Source organism: Bombina bombina, chromosome 1, assembly GCF_027579735.1.
Source record: "Bombina bombina isolate aBomBom1 chromosome 1, aBomBom1.pri, whole genome shotgun sequence".
NCBI classification, from domain to species: domain Eukaryota; kingdom Metazoa; phylum Chordata; class Amphibia; order Anura; family Bombinatoridae; genus Bombina; species Bombina bombina.
Window position 1 is genome coordinate 826579723 of NC_069499.1, and position 22061 is coordinate 826601783.

General features: G+C 41.5%; 1 protein-coding gene across 1 annotated transcript in view; it reads left to right on the forward strand.

The window, feature by feature from the left end:
* The window catches only part of VPS4A (vacuolar protein sorting 4 homolog A), a 126406-nt gene that overhangs the window by 48902 nt on the left and 55443 nt on the right, over positions 1-22061 (forward strand). The window contains exons 9-10 of the mRNA XM_053699419.1: positions 16654-16873; positions 17181-17321. Coding sequence (XP_053555394.1) covers positions 16654-16873; positions 17181-17321 — 361 coding nt within the window. The remainder of the gene's footprint in view (positions 1-16653; positions 16874-17180; positions 17322-22061) is intronic.

Sequence of the window (22061 nt, forward strand, 5' to 3'; positions counted from 1 at the left end):
CAATAATGAAATTCTGGCCTGTTTGGGGTACTTGAGGACCGCAGTTGAGAAGCATAGACCTACATTGATCATCAAGGGGGAACTCGCAGTTCTCTGATGAGGGAAGTGCCCAAATTCTGTTTTGGGCAGAGAATATTTTTTTGTACAATCTCTGCAGTACACTTTCCAGTAGTGAGCAATTGGGAAGCAGATTTCAGTTGCCAATCTCTTTATCCAGGGGAATGGTCTCTTCATCTGGAAATTTTCTCTGGATCTGGATCCTCAGGCAGAGTTTGTAGATGCTCTAATAGCTTCTTGGATGTTTTGCCTGGCTTACAATTTTTCTCCTCTTGTTCTGTTACCAAGAGTGATATCTAGAATCAAGCAGGAGGTAACATCAGTAATTCTGATTGCTCCAGCTTGGACCTCACATAATTCCGTTTGCGGATCTGGTACAGACGCCCAGTTGTCCTCTTTGCCACAACCTTCTGTCTCAATGTCAGTTTTTTTAATCAGGATCTCTAAACTTGATGGTTTGTAGATGTCAGGGTTTTTACCCTGCTTTGTTTGCTATTTGCTGCTGCCTGCCATTTTACTTACCTCTTTCACTGAATCTGATGCAGTGTGTAACACTGCTCTCTCATCTGGGCGCCCTCTTATGGCCAAACTGATGAACATCATCAGTGTGAGACAGGTTGCAGTCCCAGGATTATGATGTCACACTTATTATTTAAAGGGCCTCTGTTCAGTTTGCTTTTGCCCTTGCGTTGTCTCAGACTTGTTAGTTAGTTCTTGTGTTCCAGTTCCTGTGTATTACCTGGCTTGTCTGACGTCCCTTCTGGTTCCTGATCTCTGGCTTGTTCCTGACTCTGCTGTTCTCCTAGTTCCTGACTCGGCTTGTCTGACTACCAGCTCTGGCTTTGACTTGTCATTTGGCTTGTGGACTTTTTATTATTTTTTGTTATTAGTAAAGGTGTGATTATTTTTTAACTTCATGTCTCAGTCTGATTCCTGGTACCCTGACAGTAGATTGAATGCTTAGTTTTAAGATGGATTTTTTTTTTAAGACCTTGATTCATACCCATAAACAAGGAAGATTTATTATAAAGATCGAAGGGCCTTTATTTCTTGGTGTGTGGAACATGGTTTTAGTTTGCACTCTTTTAGAGTTCCTAGCATTCTTCAGTTTCTTCAGGATGGTTTGGATAAGGGTCCTTTAAAAGGCCAGATTTTAGCTCTTTCAGTCTTATTTCACAAGAAAATTGCTAAGCTTGCTTATATTCAGAGTTTTTGTTCAGGCATTAATCAGGATTAAGCCAGTGATTAACCAATTTCTCCTTGTAGTTGTCTGCTCTTTCCTGTGAGCCTCCTTATTTTGTTTTTGGTCAGGTTAAAGGGACATTAAACACTTTGAGATGGTAATATAAAATGATAAATTGTATATATAAAACAACTCTGCAATATACTTTCATTATTTATTTTGTCATCTTTGCCTGTAATTCCATTCTGAAATTGTGAGCTTTTCAGTTCCTGTTAGAAATGAAAGTGCAGAACACTGTTAAATCCAGCACAACCATTGGCTGCACACTCTAGTCACCTATTTATAACTGACCCTAATTGGCCACAGCAGATAAGGTAACACAAGTTACAACATGGCAGCTCCCAGTGTTTTATAGGCACTAAAACTTTACACTTATTTTGTCACTTTTTAAACAACTAATGAAACTTTAAAAAAATACATCTATTTGTTAGTCATGGACTAATCTTTTCTTTAAATGCATCATTCTATCTAGCATGTACAGTATTTAGTGTTTAATGTCCCTTTAAGGCAGTTTTGAGAACTAAGTTTGATTTTTTTTTTTAATGAAATATCACAGCGCCAAATGAAAACAAAAGATACACAAGCTACCCCGAGATCTAATCAAATCCCATAAGTCTCAGTGTATATACTGTAAATGGGGAGCGCTTAAGAAAATAAAGTGTATTGACTAGACACTTAAGCACAATACTTTAGTTTGTTAAGGGCTCCCCATTTATATAAGAAGTTTGAATGTTCTCCATAATTTGAATATTGTCTGTAGCCTGCAAATATAGCTTTAAAGCTCTAATGATTGTAGGCAATCCTTATCTAGGAAAAATTAGAAGGCTACAGGCATTTAGTTAGCCTCCTGGTTGAAGCTTTTGAATTATAAGGCTTAATTGGAGATGTTCTACTGCCCATTCTATTAGGTTAGTTGCTACTTCCTGGGCTTTTAAGAATGAGGCGTCTGTTGATCAAATTTGCAAGGCAGCTACTTGGTCTTCCTTAAATAACTAAATTCTTCCATATTGATGTTTTTGCTTCTACTGAAGCAGCTTTTAGGTAGGAAAGTCATTCAGACAATTGTTTCTGGACATTAACATTTTTGTGTGTGTGTATGTATGTTTTTATATATATATATATATATATATATATATATATATAATTAATAGCCAGTACTTAAACCAATCAGATACAATTTGAACCCGAGTGCCATCCTTAAATCTAATATACAAGTCTTCTCATCGGCCGGTATCATGAGCTGATAAGGCCTGCTGTTTGATGGGAGTGCGGCTGTGATGCCGCTGTGATGCCGCTGTAAACAAATGTTCGTACATGGCTACATAACATAAAGTCTTTAGAAAGGCCTATTCTAGGGCCGAAACGTTGACTTGAGATCTATGCTTTTATGAATTGGAAATAAAGATGTGATTATTATTTAAGAAAGTCCTGTGAGTGCCCTTCTATGAGAAGACTTGTATATCTAAAGTATGCACCTGCCTTTTTCCCCCTGCTTCTTTTTTCTTGCTCTTATCCTTTCCTACCTTTCTATCATTTTCTGCTTTGTTTATACGTCAGACTAGTTTCCAGTAGGGTGGGAGGGATTTTTAAAGGCTCTTGGAGTTTTGGGAATATTTGCCGCCTCCTAGTGGTCAGGAGTGGAGTTCCAAGGAGTAATGGGTTGTGAACTCTCCCCACCATGAAGAAAAAATAATTTATCAGGTAAGCATAAATATTTTTATTTATATGTTGTTGTTTTTTCTCCAACATTGGTGTGTACGGTCCACGGCGTCATCCATAACTTGTGGGAATATTCTCCTCCCCAACAGGAAATGGCAAAGAGCACAGCAAAAGCTGTCCATATAGTCCCTCCCAGGCTCCGCTCCCCCCAGTCATTCTCTTTGCCGCTGAACAAGCAGCATCTCCACGGAGATGGTGAAGAGTATGTGGTGTTTAGTTGTAGTTTTTTATTCTACTATCAAGAGTTTGTTATTTTAAAATAGTGCTGGTATGTACTATTTACTCTGAAACAGAAAAAGATGAAGAGTTCTGTTTGTGAGAGGAGTATGATTTTAGCAGCAGTAACTAAAATCGATTGCTGTTCCCACACAGGACTGTTGAGATGAGATAACTTCAGTTGGGGGGAACAGTTTGCAGACTTTTCTGCTTAAGGTATGACTAGCCATATTTCTAACAAGACTGTGTAATGCTGGAAGGCTGTCATTTTTCCCCTCATGGGGATCGGTAAGCCATTTTTCTTAGTCTCAAACAGAATAAAGGGCTTAATATGGGCTATAAAACTGGTAGACACTTTTATGGGCTAGATCGATTGCTTTATTAGGCATTTTATACAGTTTGATGTTGAAATTCACACTTTATAACTTTGGGGAACGTTTTTTTACGTCAGGCACTGGTTTAGACACCTTCCCAGTCAGGAAGGGCCTTCTCTGTAGTAGGCAGAGCCTCATTTTCGCGCCATTACTGCGCAGTTACTTTTGAAAGAAGTACATGCAGCTGCATGTGTGTAGGTCTGGAATTAGTTGAAAAGGTTCCTAGAAGGCTTCATTTGGTATCGTATACTCCCCTGGGTTTGGTGAAGTCGCAGCAAAGGCTGGGGCTGGGACTGTAAGGGGGTTAAAACTGTAAAAGGCTCCGGTTTCCACATTTTAAGGTTTAACAGCCTGAAATTTGGGGTGCAATGCTTTGAATGCTTTAAGACACTGTGGTGAAAATTTGGTTAAAATTGAACAATTCCTTCATAGTTTTTCACATACAGTATTCAGTAATAAAGTGTGCCCTGTTTAAAATTTAAAGAGACAGTAACGGTTTTGTTTTAAAACGGTTTTTGTACTTTATTGACAAGTTTAAGCCTGTTTAACATGTCTGTGCCTTCAGATAGACTATGTTCTGTATGTATGGAAGCCAATGTGTCTCCCCCTTCAAATATGTGTGATAATTGTGCCATAGCGTCCAAACAAAGTAAGGACAGTACTGCCACATATAGTAAAGTTGCCCAAGATGATTCATCAGATGAAGGGAGTAGACATAGTTCTACATCATCTCCTTCTGTGTCTACACCAGTTTTGCCCACGCAGGAGACCCCTAGTACTTATAGCGCGCCAATGCTTGTTACTATGCAACAATTGACGGCAGTAATGGATAACTCCATAGCAAATATTTTATCCAAAATGCCTGCATTTCAGAGAAAGCGCGATTGCTCTGTTTTAAACACTGTAGAACAGGAGGGCGCTGATAATTGCTCTGTCATACCCTCACACCAATCTGAAGTGGCCATGAGGGAGGTTTTGTCAGATGGGGAAATTTCTTATTCAGGTAGAATTTCTCAACAGGCAGAACCTGATGTTGTGACATTTAAATTTAAATTAGAGCATCTCTGCGCACTACTTAAGGAGGTGCTATCTACTCTGGATGATTGTGACAACCTGGTCATTCCAGAAAAATTGTGCAAGATGGACAAGTTCCTAGAGGTCCCGGTGCACCCTGACGCTTTTCCAATACCCAAGCGGGTGGCGGACATAGTGAATAAGGAGTGGGAGAAGCCCGGCATACCTTTTGTCCCTCCTCCTATATTTAAGAAATTATTTCCTATGGTCGACCCCAGAAAGGACTTATGGCAAACAGTCCCTAAGGTCGAGGGGGCGGTTTCTACACTAGCCAAACGCACGACCATTCCTATTGAGGACAATTGTGCTTTCAAAGATCCTATGGATAAAAAATTGGAGGGTTTGCTTAAAAAGATTTTTGTACAGCAAGGTTACCTCCTTCAACCTATTTCGTGTATTATTCCTGTTACTACAGCAGCGTGGTTCTGGTTCGAAGAACTAGAAAAATCGCTCAGTAGAGAGACTCCGTATGAGGAGGTTATGGACAGAATTCACGCACTTAAGTTAGCTAATTCCTTTATTTTAGATGCCGCTTTGCAGTTAGCTAGATTAGCGACGAAAAATTCAGGGTTTGCAATTGTGGCGCGCAGAGCGCTCTGGCTAAAGTCTTGGTCAGCGGATGTATCTTCCAAGACAAAATTGCTTAATATCCCTTTCAAAGGTAAGACCCTCTTTGGGCCAGAATTGAAAGAGATTATTTCAGACATCACTGGGGGTAAGGGCCATGCCCTCCCACAAGATAGGCCTTTCAAGGCTAAGAATAAGTCCAATTTTCGTTGCTTTCGCAATTTCAGGAACGGACCGGCCTCCAACTCTGCAGCCTCTAGACAAGAGGGTAATGCTTCCCAGACCAAACCAGCTTGGAAACCGATGCAAGGCTGGAACAAGGGTAAACAGGCCAAGAAACCTGCTGCTGCTCCCAAAACAGCATGAAGGGGTAGCCCCCGATCCGGGACCGGATCTAGTAGGGGGCAGACTTTCTCTCTTTGCTCAGGCTTGGGCAAGAGATGTTCAGGATCCCTGGGCACTAGAAATAGTCTCTCAGGGTTATCTTCTAGAATTCAAGGAACTACCCCCAAGGGGAAGGTTCCACATCTCTCGTTTATCTTCAAACCAAATAAAGAGACAGGCATTCTTACATTGTGTAGAGGACCTGTTAAAAATGGGAGTGATATACCCAGTTCCAACTGTGGAACAAGGACTGGGGTTTTACTCAAATCTGTTTGTAGTTCCCAAAAAAGAGGGAACCTTCAGACCAATTCTGGATTTAAAGATTCTAAACAAATTTCTCAGAGTGCCATCGTTCAAAATGGAAACTATTCGAACGATTTTACCTACAATCCAGGAGGGTCAATTCATGACTACCGTGGATCTAAAGGATGCGTATCTACATATTCCTATCCACAAAGATCATCATCAGTTCCTAAGGTTCGCCTTTCTGGACAAACATTACCAGTTTGTGGCTCTCCCATTCGGGCTAGCCACTGCTCCAAGAATTTTCACAAAGGTGCTCGGGTCCCTTCTTTCATAAAGGTGCTCGGGTCCCTTCTAGCGGTTCTAAGACCAAGGGGTATTGCAGTGGCACCTTACTTGGACGACATGCTGATACAAGCGCTGTAAAGTGAGGTATACCTGTATTCAGTAATAAAGTGTGCCCTGTTTAAAATTTAAAGAGACAGTAACGGTTTTGTTTTAAAACGGTTTTTGTACTTTATTGACAAGTTTAAGCCTGTTTAACATGTCTGTGCCTTCAGATAGACTATGTTCTGTATGTATGGAAGCCAATGTGTCTCCCCCTTCAAATATGTGTGATAATTGTGCCATAGCGTCCAAACAAAGTAAGGACAGTACTGCCACATATAGTAAAGTTGCCCAAGATGATTCATCAGATGAAGGGAGTAGACATAGTTCTACATCATCTCCTTCTGTGTCTACACCAGTTTTGCCCACGCAGGAGACCCCTAGTACTTATAGCGCGCCAATGCTTGTTACTATGCAACAATTGACGGCAGTAATGGATAACTCCATAGCAAATATTTTATCCAAAATGCCTGCATTTCAGAGAAAGCGCGATTGCTCTGTTTTAAACACTGTAGAACAGGAGGGCGCTGATGATAATTGCTCTGTCATACCCTCACACCAATCTGAAGTGGCCATGAGGGAGGTTTTGTCAGATGGGGAAATTTCTTATTCAGGTAGAATTTCTCAACAGGCAGAACCTGATGTTGTGACATTTAAATTTAAATTAGAGCATCTCTGCGCACTACTTAAGGAGGTGCTATCTACTCTGGATGGTAGCCAGGATCAAACAGGAGAAGGCCTCGGTGATTTTGATAGCTCCTGCGTGGCAACGCAGGACTTGGTATGCAGACCTGGTGAATATGTCATTGGCTCCACCATGGAAGCTACCTTTGAGACAGGATCTTCTAGTACAAGGTCCATTCGAACATCCAAATCTAGTTTCTCTCCAGCTGACGGCTTGGAAATTGAACGCTTGATTTTATCTAAGCGTGGGTTTTCGGATTCTGTGATAGATACTCTGGTACAAGCCAGAAAATTGTCTCTTTCAAAGGCAAAGGCTCACACAGACATCGTTCTGGCCTTTCTCAGATCTCACGGGTGGAAGGTGAACATAGAAAAAAGTTCCCTGTCTCCGTCGACAAGAGTTCCTTTCTTGGGGACAATAATAGATTCTTCAGAAATGAAGATTTTCCTGACAGATGTCAGAAAGTCAAAGCTTCTAAACGCTTGTCAAGTTCTTCACTCTGTTCTACGGCCTTCCATAGCTCAGTGCATGGAAGTAGTAGGGTTGATGGTTGCAGCAATGGACATAGTTCCTTTTGCGAGAATTCATCTAAGACCATTACAACTGTGCATGCTCAAACTGTGGAATGGGGACTATACAGACTTGTCTCCAGTGATTCAAGTAGATCAGAAGACCAGAGACTCACTCCGTTGGTGGCTGACCCAGGATCACCTGTCCCAGGGAATGAGCTTCCGCAGACCAGAGTGGGTCATCGTCACGACAGACGCCAGTTTATTAGGCTGGGGCGCGGTCTGGGATTCCCTGAAAGCTCAGGGTCTATGGTCTCGGGAAGAGTCTCTTCTCCCGATAAACATTCTGGAACTGAGAGCGATATTCAATACTCTCAGGGCTTGGCCTCAACTAGCAAAGGCCAGATTCATAAGATTCCAATCAGACAACATGACGACTGTTGCTTACATCAATCATCAGGGGGGAACAAGGAGTTCCCTGGCGATGAGAGAGGTGACCAAAATCATCAAATGGGCGGAGGATCACTCCTGCCACCTATCTGCGATCCACATCCCAGGAGTGGAAAACTGGGAGGCGGATTACCTGAGTCGTCAGACCTTCCATCCGGGGGAGTGGGAACTCCACCCGGAGGTATTTGCCCAATTGACCCAATTATGGGGCATTCCAGACATGGATCTGATGGCGTCTCGTCAAAACTTCAAGGTTCCTTGCTACGGGTCCAGATCCAGGGATCCCAAGGCGACTCTAGTGGATGCATTAGTGGCGCCTTGGGCCTTCAACCTAGCTTATGCGTTTCCACCGTTCCCTCTCATTCCCAGGCTGGTAGCCAGGATCAAACAGGAGAAGGCCTCGGTGATTTTGATAGCTCCTGCGTGGCCACGCAGGACTTGGTATGCAGACCTGGTGAATATGTCATTGGCTCCACCATGGAAGCTACCTTTGAGACAGGATCTTCTAGTACAAGGTCCATTCGAACATCCAAATCTAGTTTTCTCTTGTTAAGTGTATCCAGTCCACGGATCATCCATTACTTATGGAATATATTCTCCTTCCCAACAGGAAGCTGCAAGAGTCCACCCACAGCAAAGCTGCTATATAGCTCCTCCCCTAACTGCCATATTCAGTCATTCTCTTGCAAGCCTCAACATAGATAGGAGGTTGTGAGAGTCTGTGGTGCTTTCTACTTAGTTTATTCTTCAATCAAAAGTTTGTTATTTTTAAATGGCACCGGAGTGTGCTGTTTATCTCAGGCAGTATTTGGAAGAAGAATCTGCCTGCGTTTTTCTATGATCTTAGCAGACGTAACTAAGATCCATTTGCTGTTCTCACACATTCTGAGGAGTGAGGTACTTCAGAGGGGGAATGGCGTGCAGGTTTTCCTGCAGATAAGGTATGTGCAGTAAAATATTTTTCTAGGAATGGAATTGACTAAGAAAATACTGCTGATACCGAAGTAATGTAAGTAAAGCCTTAAATGCAGCGATAGCGACTGGTATCAGGCTTATTAATAGAGATACATACTCTTGTAAAAATGTGTTTTAAAACGTTTGCTGGCATGTTTAATCGTTTTTTTAACATATGTTTGGTGATAAAACTTATTGGGGCCTAAGTTTTTTCCACATGGCTGGCTTAAATTTTGCATAGAAACAGTTTCCTGAGGCTTTCCACTGTTATAGTATAAAAGTTACAGTTGGTGCAGTTAAAATTACAAACAGTGACATTCAGCTTCCCTCAGCAGTCCCCTGCATGCTATAGGACATCTCTGAAGGGCTCAAAAGGGCTTCAAAAGTAGGAGCTGTTATGACTGTTTAAAACATATTTTTCGTTTTGTTAATCTGTTTTTTGTATTAAGGGGTTAATCATCCATTTGCAAGTGGGTGCAATGCTCTGCTAACTTGTTACATACACTGTAAAAATTTTGTTAGTTTAACTGCCTTTTTTCACTGTTATTTCAAATTTTGGCAAAATTTGTTTCTCTTAAAGGCACAGTAACGTTTTATATATTTGCTTGTTAACTTGATTTAAAGTGTTTTCCAAGCTTACTAGTCTCATTATTAGTCTGTTCTAACATGTCTGACATAGAGGAAGCTCTGTGTTCATTATGTTTTAAAGCCATGGTGGAACCCCATCTTAGAATGTGTACCAGATGTACTGATTTCATGTTAAACAATAAAGATCATTTTTTGTCTTTAAAGACATTATCACCAGAGGATTCTGTCGTGGGGGTAGTTATGCCGACTAACTCTCCCCACGTGTCAGACCATTTGACTCCCGCTTTAGGGACTCACGCTCAAATGGCGCCAAGTACATCAAGGGCACCCATAGCGTTTCTTTACCAGGGGATTCTGTCGAGGGGAAAGTTATGCCGACTAACTCTCCCCACGTGTCAGACCCTTCGACTCCCGCTTCAGGGACTCACGCTCAAATGGCGCCAAGTACATCAAGGGCGCCCATAGCGTTTATTTTACAAGACATGGCAAAGGTGGTGAATAATATTCTGGCAGCAGTATTAGTCAGACTACCTGAAATTAAAGGAAAGCAGTTAGCTCTGGGGGTAGATACAGAGCATACAGACGCTTTAAGAACCATGTATGATACTACCTCACAATATGCTTAGTCTGTGGGTGATTTTTTTTTTTTTGACTCAGGGAAGATGATTTAACCTGATTCTGATATTTCTACATTTAAAATTTATGCTTGAGAACCTCCACTTGTTGCTCAGGGAGGCTTTGGCTGCTCTGAATGAATGTGTACAATCGCAGGGCCAGAGAAATTGTGTAGACTGGATAAATAATATGCAGTGCCGGTGTGTACTGATGTTTTTCCAATACCTAAAGAGGTTTACTAAAAATTTTTTTAATAAGGAATGGGATAGACCAGGTGTGCCGTTCTCTTCCCCTCCTATTTTTTAGAAGAATGTTTTCTAATAGTTACCACCACACGGGACTTCTGGCAGACAGTTCCTAAGGTGGAGAGAAGAGTTTCTACTCTAGCTAAGCGTACCACTACCTCTGACGAGGACAGTTGTGCTTTTTAGATCCAATGGATAAAAAATGTTTATTCAACAGGGTTTTATCCTGCAGCCCCTTGCATACATTGCTTCTGTCACTGCTGCTGCGGCGTTCTGGGTTGAGTCTCTTGATGAGGCTTTACAGTTAAGCGACTCCATTGGATGAATATATTTGACAAGCTTATGCTAGCCAATTCCTTTGTTTTCTGATGCCTTGTTCATTTGACTAGACTAACAGCTAAGAATTCTGTTTTTTACTATACTGGCGCGCAGAGCGCTATGGCTTATATCATGGTCAGCTGTCGTGACTTTAATAAATAAGCTACTTAACTTCCCTTCAAGGGGCAGACCCTATTCGGGCCTGGTTTGAAGGAGATTATTGCTTATATCACTGGAGGAAAAGGTCATGCCCTTCCTCAGGATAGGTCTAAATCAAGGGAAAAAAAAAAAAAAAAGTCTAATTTTCGTACCTTTTAAAAACTTCAGGGCAGGTGTGGCATCCTCTTCCTCTAAGGCAAAACAAGAGGGAATTTTTGCTCAGTCCAAGGCGGTCTGGAGACAATCGGACCTGGAACAAAGATAAGCAGGCCAAGGAGCCTGCTGCTGCCTCTAAGGCAGCATGAAGGAACGGACCCCTATCCGGTAACGGATCCTATAGGGGGCAGACTTTCATTCTTTGCCCAGGCGTGGGCAAGAGATGCCCAGGATCCCTAGGCATTGGAATTTATATCCCAGAGATATCTTCTGGATTTCAAAGATTCCCCCCCAAAAAAAGGGGAGATTTCGCCTTTCACAATTATCTGCAAACCAGATAAAGAAGGAGGCATTCTTACATTGTGTACGAGATCCATCCAGTTCCAAGAGAGGAACAGGGACAGAGTTTTTACTCAAATCTGTTTGTGGTTCCCAAGGAGAGGGAACCTTCAGACCTATTTTGGATCTAAAGATCTTAAACAAATTCCTCAGAATTCCGTCATTTAAGATGGAAACTATTCGTACCATCTTAACTATGATCCAGGAGAGTCAATAGAGGACTACAATGGATTTGAAGGATGCTTATCCTCACATTGTGATGCATAAAGATCACCATCGTTTTTCAGGTTTGCCTTTCTAGACAGGCATTACCAGTTTGTAGCTCTTTCCTTTGGGATATCTACAGCCCCAAGAATCTTTATGGAGGTTCTGGGGTCGCTTTGGCGGTCCTTAGACCGCGGGGCATAGAAGTGGCCCCTTATTTAGACGACATCCTGATACAGGCGTCAAACATCCAAATTGCCCAGTCTCATACGGACGTAGTACTGGCATTTCTGAGATCACATGGGTGGAAAGTGAACAAGGAAAGAGTTCTCTATCCCCAATCTCAAGGGTTTCCCTCCTAGGGATTCTGTAGAAATGAAAATTTACCTGACGGAGTCCAGGTTGTCAAAGTTTCTAAATTTCTGCCGTGTTTTTTTCATCCCATCCGCGCCCTTCGGTGGCTCAGTACATGAATGAAATCGGCTTAATGGTAGCGGCAAGGGACATAGTACCGTTTGCACGTCTACATTTCAGACCGCTGCAACTATGCATGCTCAGTCAGAGGAACGGGGATTACACAGATTTGTCCCCCTGTTAAACCTGGACCAAGAGACCAGAGATTCTCTTCTCTGGTGACTATGTCGGGTCCATCTGTCCAAGGGTATGACCTTCCGCAGGTCAGATGGGACAATTGTTACAATAGATGCCAGCCTTTTAGGTTGGGATGCAGTCTGGAACTCCCTGAAGGCTCAGGGATAGTGGACTTAGGAGGAGACCCTCCTTCTAATAAATATTCTGGAACTGGGAGTGATATTCCATGCTCTTCAGACTTGGCCTCAGTTAGCAACTCTGAGGTACATCATACTCAGTCGGACAATATACACGACTGTGGCTTACATCAGCCATCAAGGGGGAACAGTTTCCCTAGCGATGTTAGAAGTCTTACAATAATTCACTGGACAGAGACTCACTCTTGTCTATCAGCTATCCATATCCCAGGTGTTGAGAACTGGGAGGTGGATTTTCTAAGTCGTCAGACTTTTCTTCCGGGGGAGTGGGATTTCCTCCGGAGGTCAAGACCAAGCAGGAGAGGGCTTTGGTGTTTTTGACAGCGCCTGCGTAGCCACGCAGGACCTGGTATGCAGATCTGGTGGACATGTCATCCTTTCCATCACGGTCTCTGCTTCAGAGACAGGTCCCTCTACCTCAGGGTCCTTTCAACCATCTAAATAGAATCAATCTGAGATGGACTGCCTGGAGACTGAACGCTTGATGTTATCAAAGCATGGCTTCTCCGAGTCAGTCATTGATACCTTAATACAGACATGAAAGCCTGTCTCTAGGAAAATTGAACATAGATATGGTGTAAATATCTGATTGTTATGAATCCAAGGGTTACTCATGGAGTAAAGTCTGGATTCCCAGGATATTATCTTTTCTCCAAGATGTTTTTGAGAAAAGGGTTGTCAGCTAATTCCTTAAAAGGGGACAGATTTTTACTCTGTCTATTTTTTTGCACAAGCGTCTGGCAGGTATTCTAGACGTTCAGGCATTTGGTCAGGCTTTGGTTAGATCCAAGCCTGTGTTTAAAACTGTTGCTCCGCCATGGAGCTTAAACCTGATTCTTAAGGTTCTTCAAGAAGTTCCGTTTGAACCTTTTTTGTTCCATAGATATCAATCTTTATCTTGGAAAGTTCCTTTTGGGTAGCTAATTCCTCGACTCGTAGAGTCTCCAAGTTATCTGTGTTACAATGTGATTCTCCTTATCTGGTCCTTCGTACGGATAAGGTAGTCCTGCGTACCAACCTGGGTTTTTTCCTAAGGTGGTATCTAACAAGTACATCACTCAAGAGATAGTTGTTCCATGCTTGTATCCTAATCCTTCCTCAAAGAAGGAACGTCTATTACACAATATTGGACGTGGTTTGTGCTTTAAAGTTTTACTTACAAGCTACTACAGTTTTCATCAAACGTTCACCTTGTTTGTTGTCTATTCTGGACAGAGGAGAGGTCAAAAGACTTCAGCAGCCTCTCTGTCTTTTTGGTTAAAAAGCATAATTCATTTAGCTTATGAGACTGCTGGACAGCAGCCTCCTGAAGGGATTACAGCTCATTCTACTAGAGCTGTGGTTTTCACTTGGGCCTTTTTTAAATGTGGCTTCTGTTGAACAGATTTACAAGACGGAGTCTTGGTCTGCGCTTCATACTTTTCAAATTTAACAAATTTGATACCTTGCTTCTTCGGAGGCTATTTTTGGGAGAAAGGGTTTTTTACAGGCAGTGGTAACTTCCGTTTAAGTACCTGCCTTGTCCCTCCCATCATCCGTGTACTTTAGCTTTGGTATTGGTATTCCATAAGTAATGGATGATCCGTGGACTGGATACACTTAACAAGAGAAAACATAATTTATGCTTACCTGATAAATTTATTTCTCTTGTAGTGTATCCAGTCCACGGCCCGCCCTGTCACTTTAAGGCAGGTAATTTTTTCATTTGAACTACAGTCACCACTGCACCCTATGGTTTTTCCTTTCTCTGCATGTTTTCGGTCGAATGACTGAATATGGCAGTTAGGGGAGGAGCTATATAGCAGCTTTGCTGTGGGTGGACTCTTGCAGCTTCCTGTTGGGAAGGAGAATATATTCCATAAGTAATGGATGATCCGTGGACTGGATACACTACAAGAGAAATAAATTTATCAGGTAAGCATAAATTATGTTTCTCTCCAGCTGACGGCTTGGAAATTGAACGCTTGATTTTATCTAAGCGTGGGTTTTCGGATTCTGTGATAGATACTCTGGTACAAGCCAGAAAATCTGTGACTAGAAAGATTTACCATAAAATATGGAAAAGATATATCTGTTGGTGTGAATCCAAGGGATTCTCATGGAGTAAGATTAAAATTCCTAGGATCCTTTCCTTTCTCCAAGAAGGTTTGGATAAGGGATTGTCAGCGAGTTCTCTAAAAGGACAGATTTCTGCTTTATCTGTCTTGTTACACAAATGACTGGCAGCTGTGCCAGATGTTCAAGCTTTTGTTCAGGCTTTGGTCAGGATCAAGCCTGTTTACAGACCTTTGACTCCTCCCTGGAGTCTAAATTTAGTTCTTTCAGTTCTTCAAGGGGTTCCGTTTGAACCTTTACATTCCATAGATATCAAGCTGTTATCTTGGAAAGTCCTGTTTTTAGTTGCTATTTCTTCTGCTAGAAGAGTTTCTGAATTATCTGCTCTGCAGTGTAATCCGCCCTATCTGGTGTTTCATTCAGATAAGGTTGTTTTGCGTACTAAACCTGATTTCCTTCCAAAAGTTGTTTCCAACAAGAATATTAACCAGGAAATAGTTGTGCCTTCTTTGTGCCCGAATCCAGTTTCAAAGAAGGAACGTTTGTTACATAATTTAGATGTAGTCCGTGCTTTAAAGTTCTATTTAGAAGCAACAAAGGATTTCAGACAAACGTCTTCTCTGTTTGTCGTTTATTCTGGCAAGAGGAGAGGTCAAAAAGCTACTGCTACCTCTCTTTCCTTTTGGCTGAAAAGCATCATCCGATTGGCTTACGAGACTGCCGGACGGCAGCCTCCCGAACGAATCACAGCTCACTCTACTAGGGCTGTGGCTTCCTCATGGGCCTTTAAGAACGAGGCTTCTGTTGATCAGATATGTAAGGCAGCGACTTGGTCTTCTCTGCACACTTTTGCCAAATTCTACAAATTTGATACTTTTGCTTCTTCGGAGGCTATTTTTGGGAGAAAGGTTTTGCAAGCCGTGGTGCCTTCTGTTTAGGTAACCTGATTGGCTCCCTCCCTTCATCCGTGTCCTAAAGCTTTGGTATTGGTTCCCACAAGTTATGGATGACGCCGTGGACCGGACACACCAATGTTGGAGAAAACAGAATTTATGCTTACCTGATAAATTACTTTCTCCAACGGTGTGTCCGGTCCACGGCCCGCCCTGGTTTTTTAATCAGGTTTGATAAATTTCTTTCTTTAACTACAGTCACCACGGCACCCTATAGTTTCTCCTTTTTTTTCTCCTGTCCGTTGGTCGAATGACTGGGGGGGGCGGAGCCTGGGAGGGACTATATGGACAGCTTTTGCTGTGCTCTTTGCCATTTCCTGTTGGGGAGGAGAATATTCCCACAAGTTATGGATGACGCCGTGGATCGAACACACCGTTGGAGAAAGTAATTTATCAGGTAAGCATAAATTCTGTTTTTTGTTGTTGTTTTTTTTATAGAAAGCAGGTTGACCAGGGGTGGAGCAGAACACGTATTGTGTTCCTTTAAATAAAATAATACCAAGGTGCTCAAATACTACATATTTCATTGCATTGCAAAACGAATCCACTTATATTACCCTCTGTGCTTTACCTCAATCGTTACCGGGAATTTCAGAGAGGAAATTCCCCAAAATACCGGAGAATTTTTTAGCATTTTTTTCTTTCACTCCATTTAAATAGAAATAGATCATTGTTTTTTTTATTTTCCTTTGTTTTTTTTTAATAAGTAGACAACGCAAGGTTTTGATCTAGGCCCATTTTGGTATATTTGATGCCAGCGTTTCACCACCAAATGCGATCATTAACTTTGTCACAAGCTATGGGTTTCTCACTGAAATTATTTACATACCGCTTGTGCAATCATGAATGTAAATAGCAGACATACATGGCTTTGCCATTGTTTTTTGGTAATTAGAATGCCGCTAATTGATTCTTTTATTTTTCAAACAAAATGAAAAGCATCCCTTCCCTAGCCGAGGCAGAGTCTGCCTGATACACTGAACAGTGAGAGCAGGTGATAGTGCCTTAACACTGGAGTGAAGATGGACTCATCTTCTATAACACAGTGTGTATGAGAAGAATGACGTGGTATGTCAGGGAATCCTCTGAAACACCCTGCCCTTCTCTTTGTATAAGTCCGGCCTTGCACTATTTACCTAAACATGTCCATATGGTGCAGATAATGGGCCAACAGCATGTTTAAGGTAAATTATTTGTAGACTTTTTCACAAATAAATGTAAAGGTTGATTTTGGTGGGGCACTGGCCCAGAATGCCCTTAGCGATCAGACACCCCTAGTTATTTGGTAGTTCTGTGTTTGTTTAAATTTTCGCAAACTCTTGTACCGTATGTGTAATCTATATTTTTAAGTTGTTTATCTTCCCTTTTCAGATTTGAAAAGCGTATATACATCGCCTTGCCTGAGGAAGCTGCTCGTGCTCAGATGTTTCGGTTGCACCTGGGCAACACCCCCCACAGTCTGAATGAGGCAGATGTGCGTGAGCTTGCCAAAAAAACAGAAGGTTACTCGGGTGCGGACATCAGCATAATTGTCCGGGATGCACTAATGCAGCCTGTTCGAAAGGTGCAGTCTGCTACACACTTCAAAAAGGTGAGATTTAATTAGTAAAAAAAAATATTTTTCTATTATCTAATTTGTTTCATTTTCTTTGTATCATTTGTTGAAAAGTATATATAGGTAGACTCAGAAACTGCTGATTGGTGGCTGCACATTTATGCCTCTTCTCGTTGACTTTAAGTTAGCTTCTAATTAGTGCATTACTGTTTCTTTAACAAAGGATAACAAGATAATGAAGCAAATTAGCTAGTATAAGTAAATTGGAAAGTTGTTTAAAATAGCCATGAAATTTGTGTTTCATGTCCCTTTAAAGGTTAGCATTCTCTTGTATTTTTTGCAGGTGCGGGGTCCCTCCCGAAGCAATCCTGCAATCATGGTAGATGATCTTCTGACACCCTGCTCTCCGGGAGATCCTGGAGGCAAGGAAATGACCTGGATGGAAGTGCCCAGTGACAAACTGATGGAGCCTGTGGTCTCCAAGGTGAGAATCGACCCCTGATGATATTGCTTGTTTTATAAAAGTATTTTTTTAATAAGCTTAGGCATAATTCTTTCTTATAGTGTATTTCAGAAAAAAACATTATGAACGTAACAGAAAATAATTAAACCTTCCAAAAAATAATTTAATGCTATGCCTCCAGTAGGATTTTACAGTTTAGGTGGTCATTTAAGGTGACGGATAGTAAAACCCAAGAAGGTTGTATTTGCCTGTAATTAGATAACAGGGTGTGATTATGATTTGTCAGAGGGATGTATAAGCAAGTAGAATAGTTAAGGGCTTTTTAGATTAGGGTCGGGAATTTGAATTGTATTTTACAAAACAGGGGGAACCATTAAAGAAAGGGTCAGAGCAGAGAATCTGATGCTCAGTTTATGGTTAAGATGGAAAGAGGAATCAGAAGAGTGGAAGTCCAAACGAGGAAATTGCAGTAGTTTGAGCAGGAGATTAGACTGGATCAGTATTTATTTTATAAAGGTAGTGAGTGTCCACAATGCCATTACTCCTGGGAAATACCTCTCCTGACCACTAGGAGGCGGCAAGGATTCCCAAAACTCCCACCTTACTGGAAACTAGTTTTATCTTTTCTTCCGCAGGGGAAGGTGAGGAACAAAGGTGATCCAGATATTAGAGAGAATTTAAGGCCCGGTTTTCCCCTCAGAGAGCTATTGTTTAACAGAGAAGCTTTGGGAGTATTGGGTAGTGGCAGATCTGCCACAGGTGTCGCTGGGACCAGTTCCTAGCCTCCTCCTGTTTGATCATCGTTTTACTCCATATACATAGATCCTGTGCTGTCATGCGTACATCACTGGATTGGCTGTCTACTAGAAGCAGTAATTTCCTGTAAGTCCTGTAGTGTAGGTGCCTAATAGTTTATTATGGGGGTTTGTTTGTAGGCACTCACTTAGCCTATAGGTTATAAGTAGGTACACTAGGGGTTGTACAACATAGCCAGGGGACCGTTTTAACAGGCATTTTTATATTATATTGGGCTTTCGGAATTATTATAGAATTGTACACCCTATATGTATTTTAAAGGGATAGGAAAGTCAAAATTAAACTTGCATGATTCAGATAGAGTAGGTCATTTTAAGACACTTTTAAATTCACTTCTATTTACAAATGTGCTTCGTTCTCTTAGTATCCCTTGTTAAAAAATGAATGCGCACATATCATACACTAGTGGGAGCTGCTGCTAATTGGTGCCTCCACACACTTGTCTCTTGTTATTGGCTAAATAGATATTTCTCCAACATAGGTGTGTCCGGTCCACAGCGTCATCCTTACTTGTGGGATATTCTCTTCCCCAACAGGAAATGGCAAAGAGCCCAGCAAAGCTGGTCATATGATCCCTCCTAGGCTCCGCCTACCCCAGTCATTCTCTTTGCCGTTGCACAGGCAACATCTCCACGGAGATGGCTAAGAGTTTTTTGGTGTTTAAATGTAGTTTTTATTCTTCAATCAAGTGTTTGTTATTTTAAAATAGTGCTGGTATGTACTATTTACTCTGAAACAGAAAAGAGAAGAAGATTTCTGTTTGTGAGAGGAAGATGATTTTAGCAAACGTTACTAAAATCGATTGCTGTTTCCACATAGGACTGTTGAGATGAAGTAACTTCAGTTGGGGGAAGCAGTTGGCAGACTTTTCTGCCTGAGGTATGATGGCCACATTTCTAACACGACTTGGTAATGCTGGAAGGCTGTCATTTTCCCTATGGGGACCGGTAAGCCATTTTCTTAGATTAAGTATAAGAATAAAGGCTTTATAAGGGCTTAAAAAACTGGTAGACATTTTTCTGGGCTAAAACGATTACTTGCTAAGCATATTTGACAGATTATAGCGCTTTATAGTTATTATAATCTTGGGGATTGTTGTTAAAAAACGGCAGGCACTGTAGGGACACCTTTTTCAGATGGGGGCCTTCTCTAGTCATAGGCAGAGCCTCATTTTCGCGCCACTAATGCGCAGTTGTTTTTGGAAGGCAAGGCATGCAGATGCATGTGTGAGGAGCTAAGATCCACTGAAAAAGCTTATAGAAGGCATCATTTGGTATCGTATTCCCCTCTGGGCTTGGTTGGGTCTCAGCAAAGCAGATTCCTGGGACTGTATAGGGGTTAAATGTAAAAACGGCTCCGGTTCCGTTATTTTAAGGGTTAAAGCTTTCAAATTTGGTGTGCAATACTTTTAAGGCTTTAAGACACTGTGGTGAAATTTTGGTGAATTTTGAACAATTGCTTCATACTTTTTCGCATATTCAGTAATAAAGTGTGTTCTGTTTAAAATTTAAAGTGACAGTAACGGTTTTATTTTAAAACGTTTTTTGTGCTTTGTTGACAAGTTTAAGCCTGTTTAACATGTCTGAACCATCAGATAAACGATGTTCTATATGTATGAAAGCCAATGTGTCTCCCCATTTAAATATATGTGATAATTGTGACATGGTGTCCAAACAAAGTAGGGACAATGATGCCACAGATAATAATAGTGCCCAAGATGATTCTTCAGATGAGGGGAGTAAGCATGGTACTGCATCACCCCCTTCTGTGTCTACACCAGTTTTGCCCACACAAGAGGCCCCTAGTACATCTAGTGCGCCAATACTTATTACTATGCAACAATTAACGGCTGTTATGGATAATTCTATTGCAAATATTTTATCTAAAATGCCTACTTATCAAAGAAAGCGCGATTGCTCTGTTTTAAACACTGAAGAGCAAGAGGACGCTGATGATAACGCTTCTGACATACCCTCACACCAATCTGAAGGGGCAAGGAGGGAGGTTTTGTCTGAGGGAGAAATTTCAGATTCAGGGAAAATTTCTCAACAAGCTGAACCTGATGTTGTAACATTTAAATTTAAATTAGAACATCTCCGCGCACTGCTTAAGGAGGTATTATCTACTCTGGATGATTGTGACAATTTGGTCATTCCAGAGAAATTATGTAAGATGGATAAGTTCCTAGAGGTTCCGGTATTTTTCCTAAACCCAAGCGGGTGGCGGATATAGTAAACAAGGAATGGGAGAGGCCCGGCATACCTTTTGTGCCTCCCCCTATATTTAAGAAATTATTTCCTATAGTCGACCCCAGAAAGGACTTATGGCAGACAGTCCCTAGGGTCGAGGGGGCGGTCTCTACTCTAAACAAACGCACTACCATTCCCATAGAAGATAGTTGTGCTTTTAAAGATCCTATGGATAAAACATTAGAGGGTTTGCTTAAAAAAATGTTTGTTCAGCAAGGTTACCTTCTTCAACCAATTTCATGCATTGTTCCGGTCACTACGGCAGCGTGTTTCTGGTTCGAAGAACTAGAAAAGTCGCTCGATAAAGAATCTTCGTATGAGGAGATTATGGACAGAGTTCATGCACTTAAACTGGCTAACTCTTTTATTCTAGATGCCGCTTTGCAATTAGCGAGATTAGCGGCGAAAAATTCAGGGTTTGCTATCGTGGCGCGCAGAGCGCTCTGGCTGAAGTCTTGGTCAGCGGATGTGTCTTCCAAGACAAAATTACTTAACATCCCTTTCAAGGGCAAAACACTGTTTGGGCCTGATTTGAAAGAGATTATTTCAGACATCACCGGAGGAAAGGGCCACGCCCTTCCTCAGGATAGGTCTTTTAAGGCTAGAAATAAGCCTAATTTCTTTCATGTAATTAGCAAGAGTCCATGAGCTAGTGACGTATGGGATATACATTCCTACCAGGAGGGGCAAAGTTTCCCAAACCTTAAAATGCCTATAAATACACCCCTCACCACACCCACAATTCAGTTTTACAAACTTTGCCTCCGATGGAGGTGGTGAAGTAAGTTTGTGCTAGATTCTACGTTGATATGCGCTCCGCAGCAAGTTGGAGCCCGGTTTTCCTCTCAGCGTGCAGTGAATGTCAGAGGGATGTGAGGAGAGTATTGCCTATTTGAATGCAGTGATCTCCTTCTACGGGGTCTATTTCATAGGTTCTCTGTTATCGGTCGTAGAGATTCATCTCTTACCTCCCTTTTCAGATCGACGATATACTCTTATATATACCATTACCTCTGCTGATTCTCGTTTCAGTACTGGTTTGGCTTTCTACAAACATGTAGATGAGTGTCCTGGGGTAAGTAAATCTTATTTTCTGTGACACTCTAAGCTATGGTTGGGCACTTTGTTTATAAAGTTCTAAATATATGTATTCAAACATTTATTTGCCTTGACTCAGAATGTTCAACTTTCCTTATTTTTCAGACAGTCAGTTTCATATTTGGGATAATGCATTTGAATTAATCATTTTTTCTTACCTTCAAAATTTGACTCTTTTTTTTCCCTGTGGGCTGTTAGGCTCGCAGGGGCTGAAAATGCTTCATTTTATTGCGTCATTCTTGGCGCGGACTTTTTTGGCGCAAAAATTCTTTTCCGTTTCCGGCGTCATACGTGTCGCCGGAAGTTGCGTCATTTTTTGACGTTATTTTGCGCCAAAAATGTTGGCGTTCCGGATGTGGCGTCATTTTTGGCGCCAAAAGCATTTAGGCGCCAAATAATGTGGGCGTCTTATTTGGCGCTAAAAAATAAGGGCGTCGCTTTTGTCTCCACATTATTTAAGTCTTATTTTTCCATTGCTTCTGGTTGCTAGAAGCTTGTTCTTTGGCATTTTTTCCCATTCCTGAAACTGTCATTTAAGGAATTTGATCAATTTTGCTTTATATGTTGTTTTTTCTCTTACATATTGCGAGATGTCTCA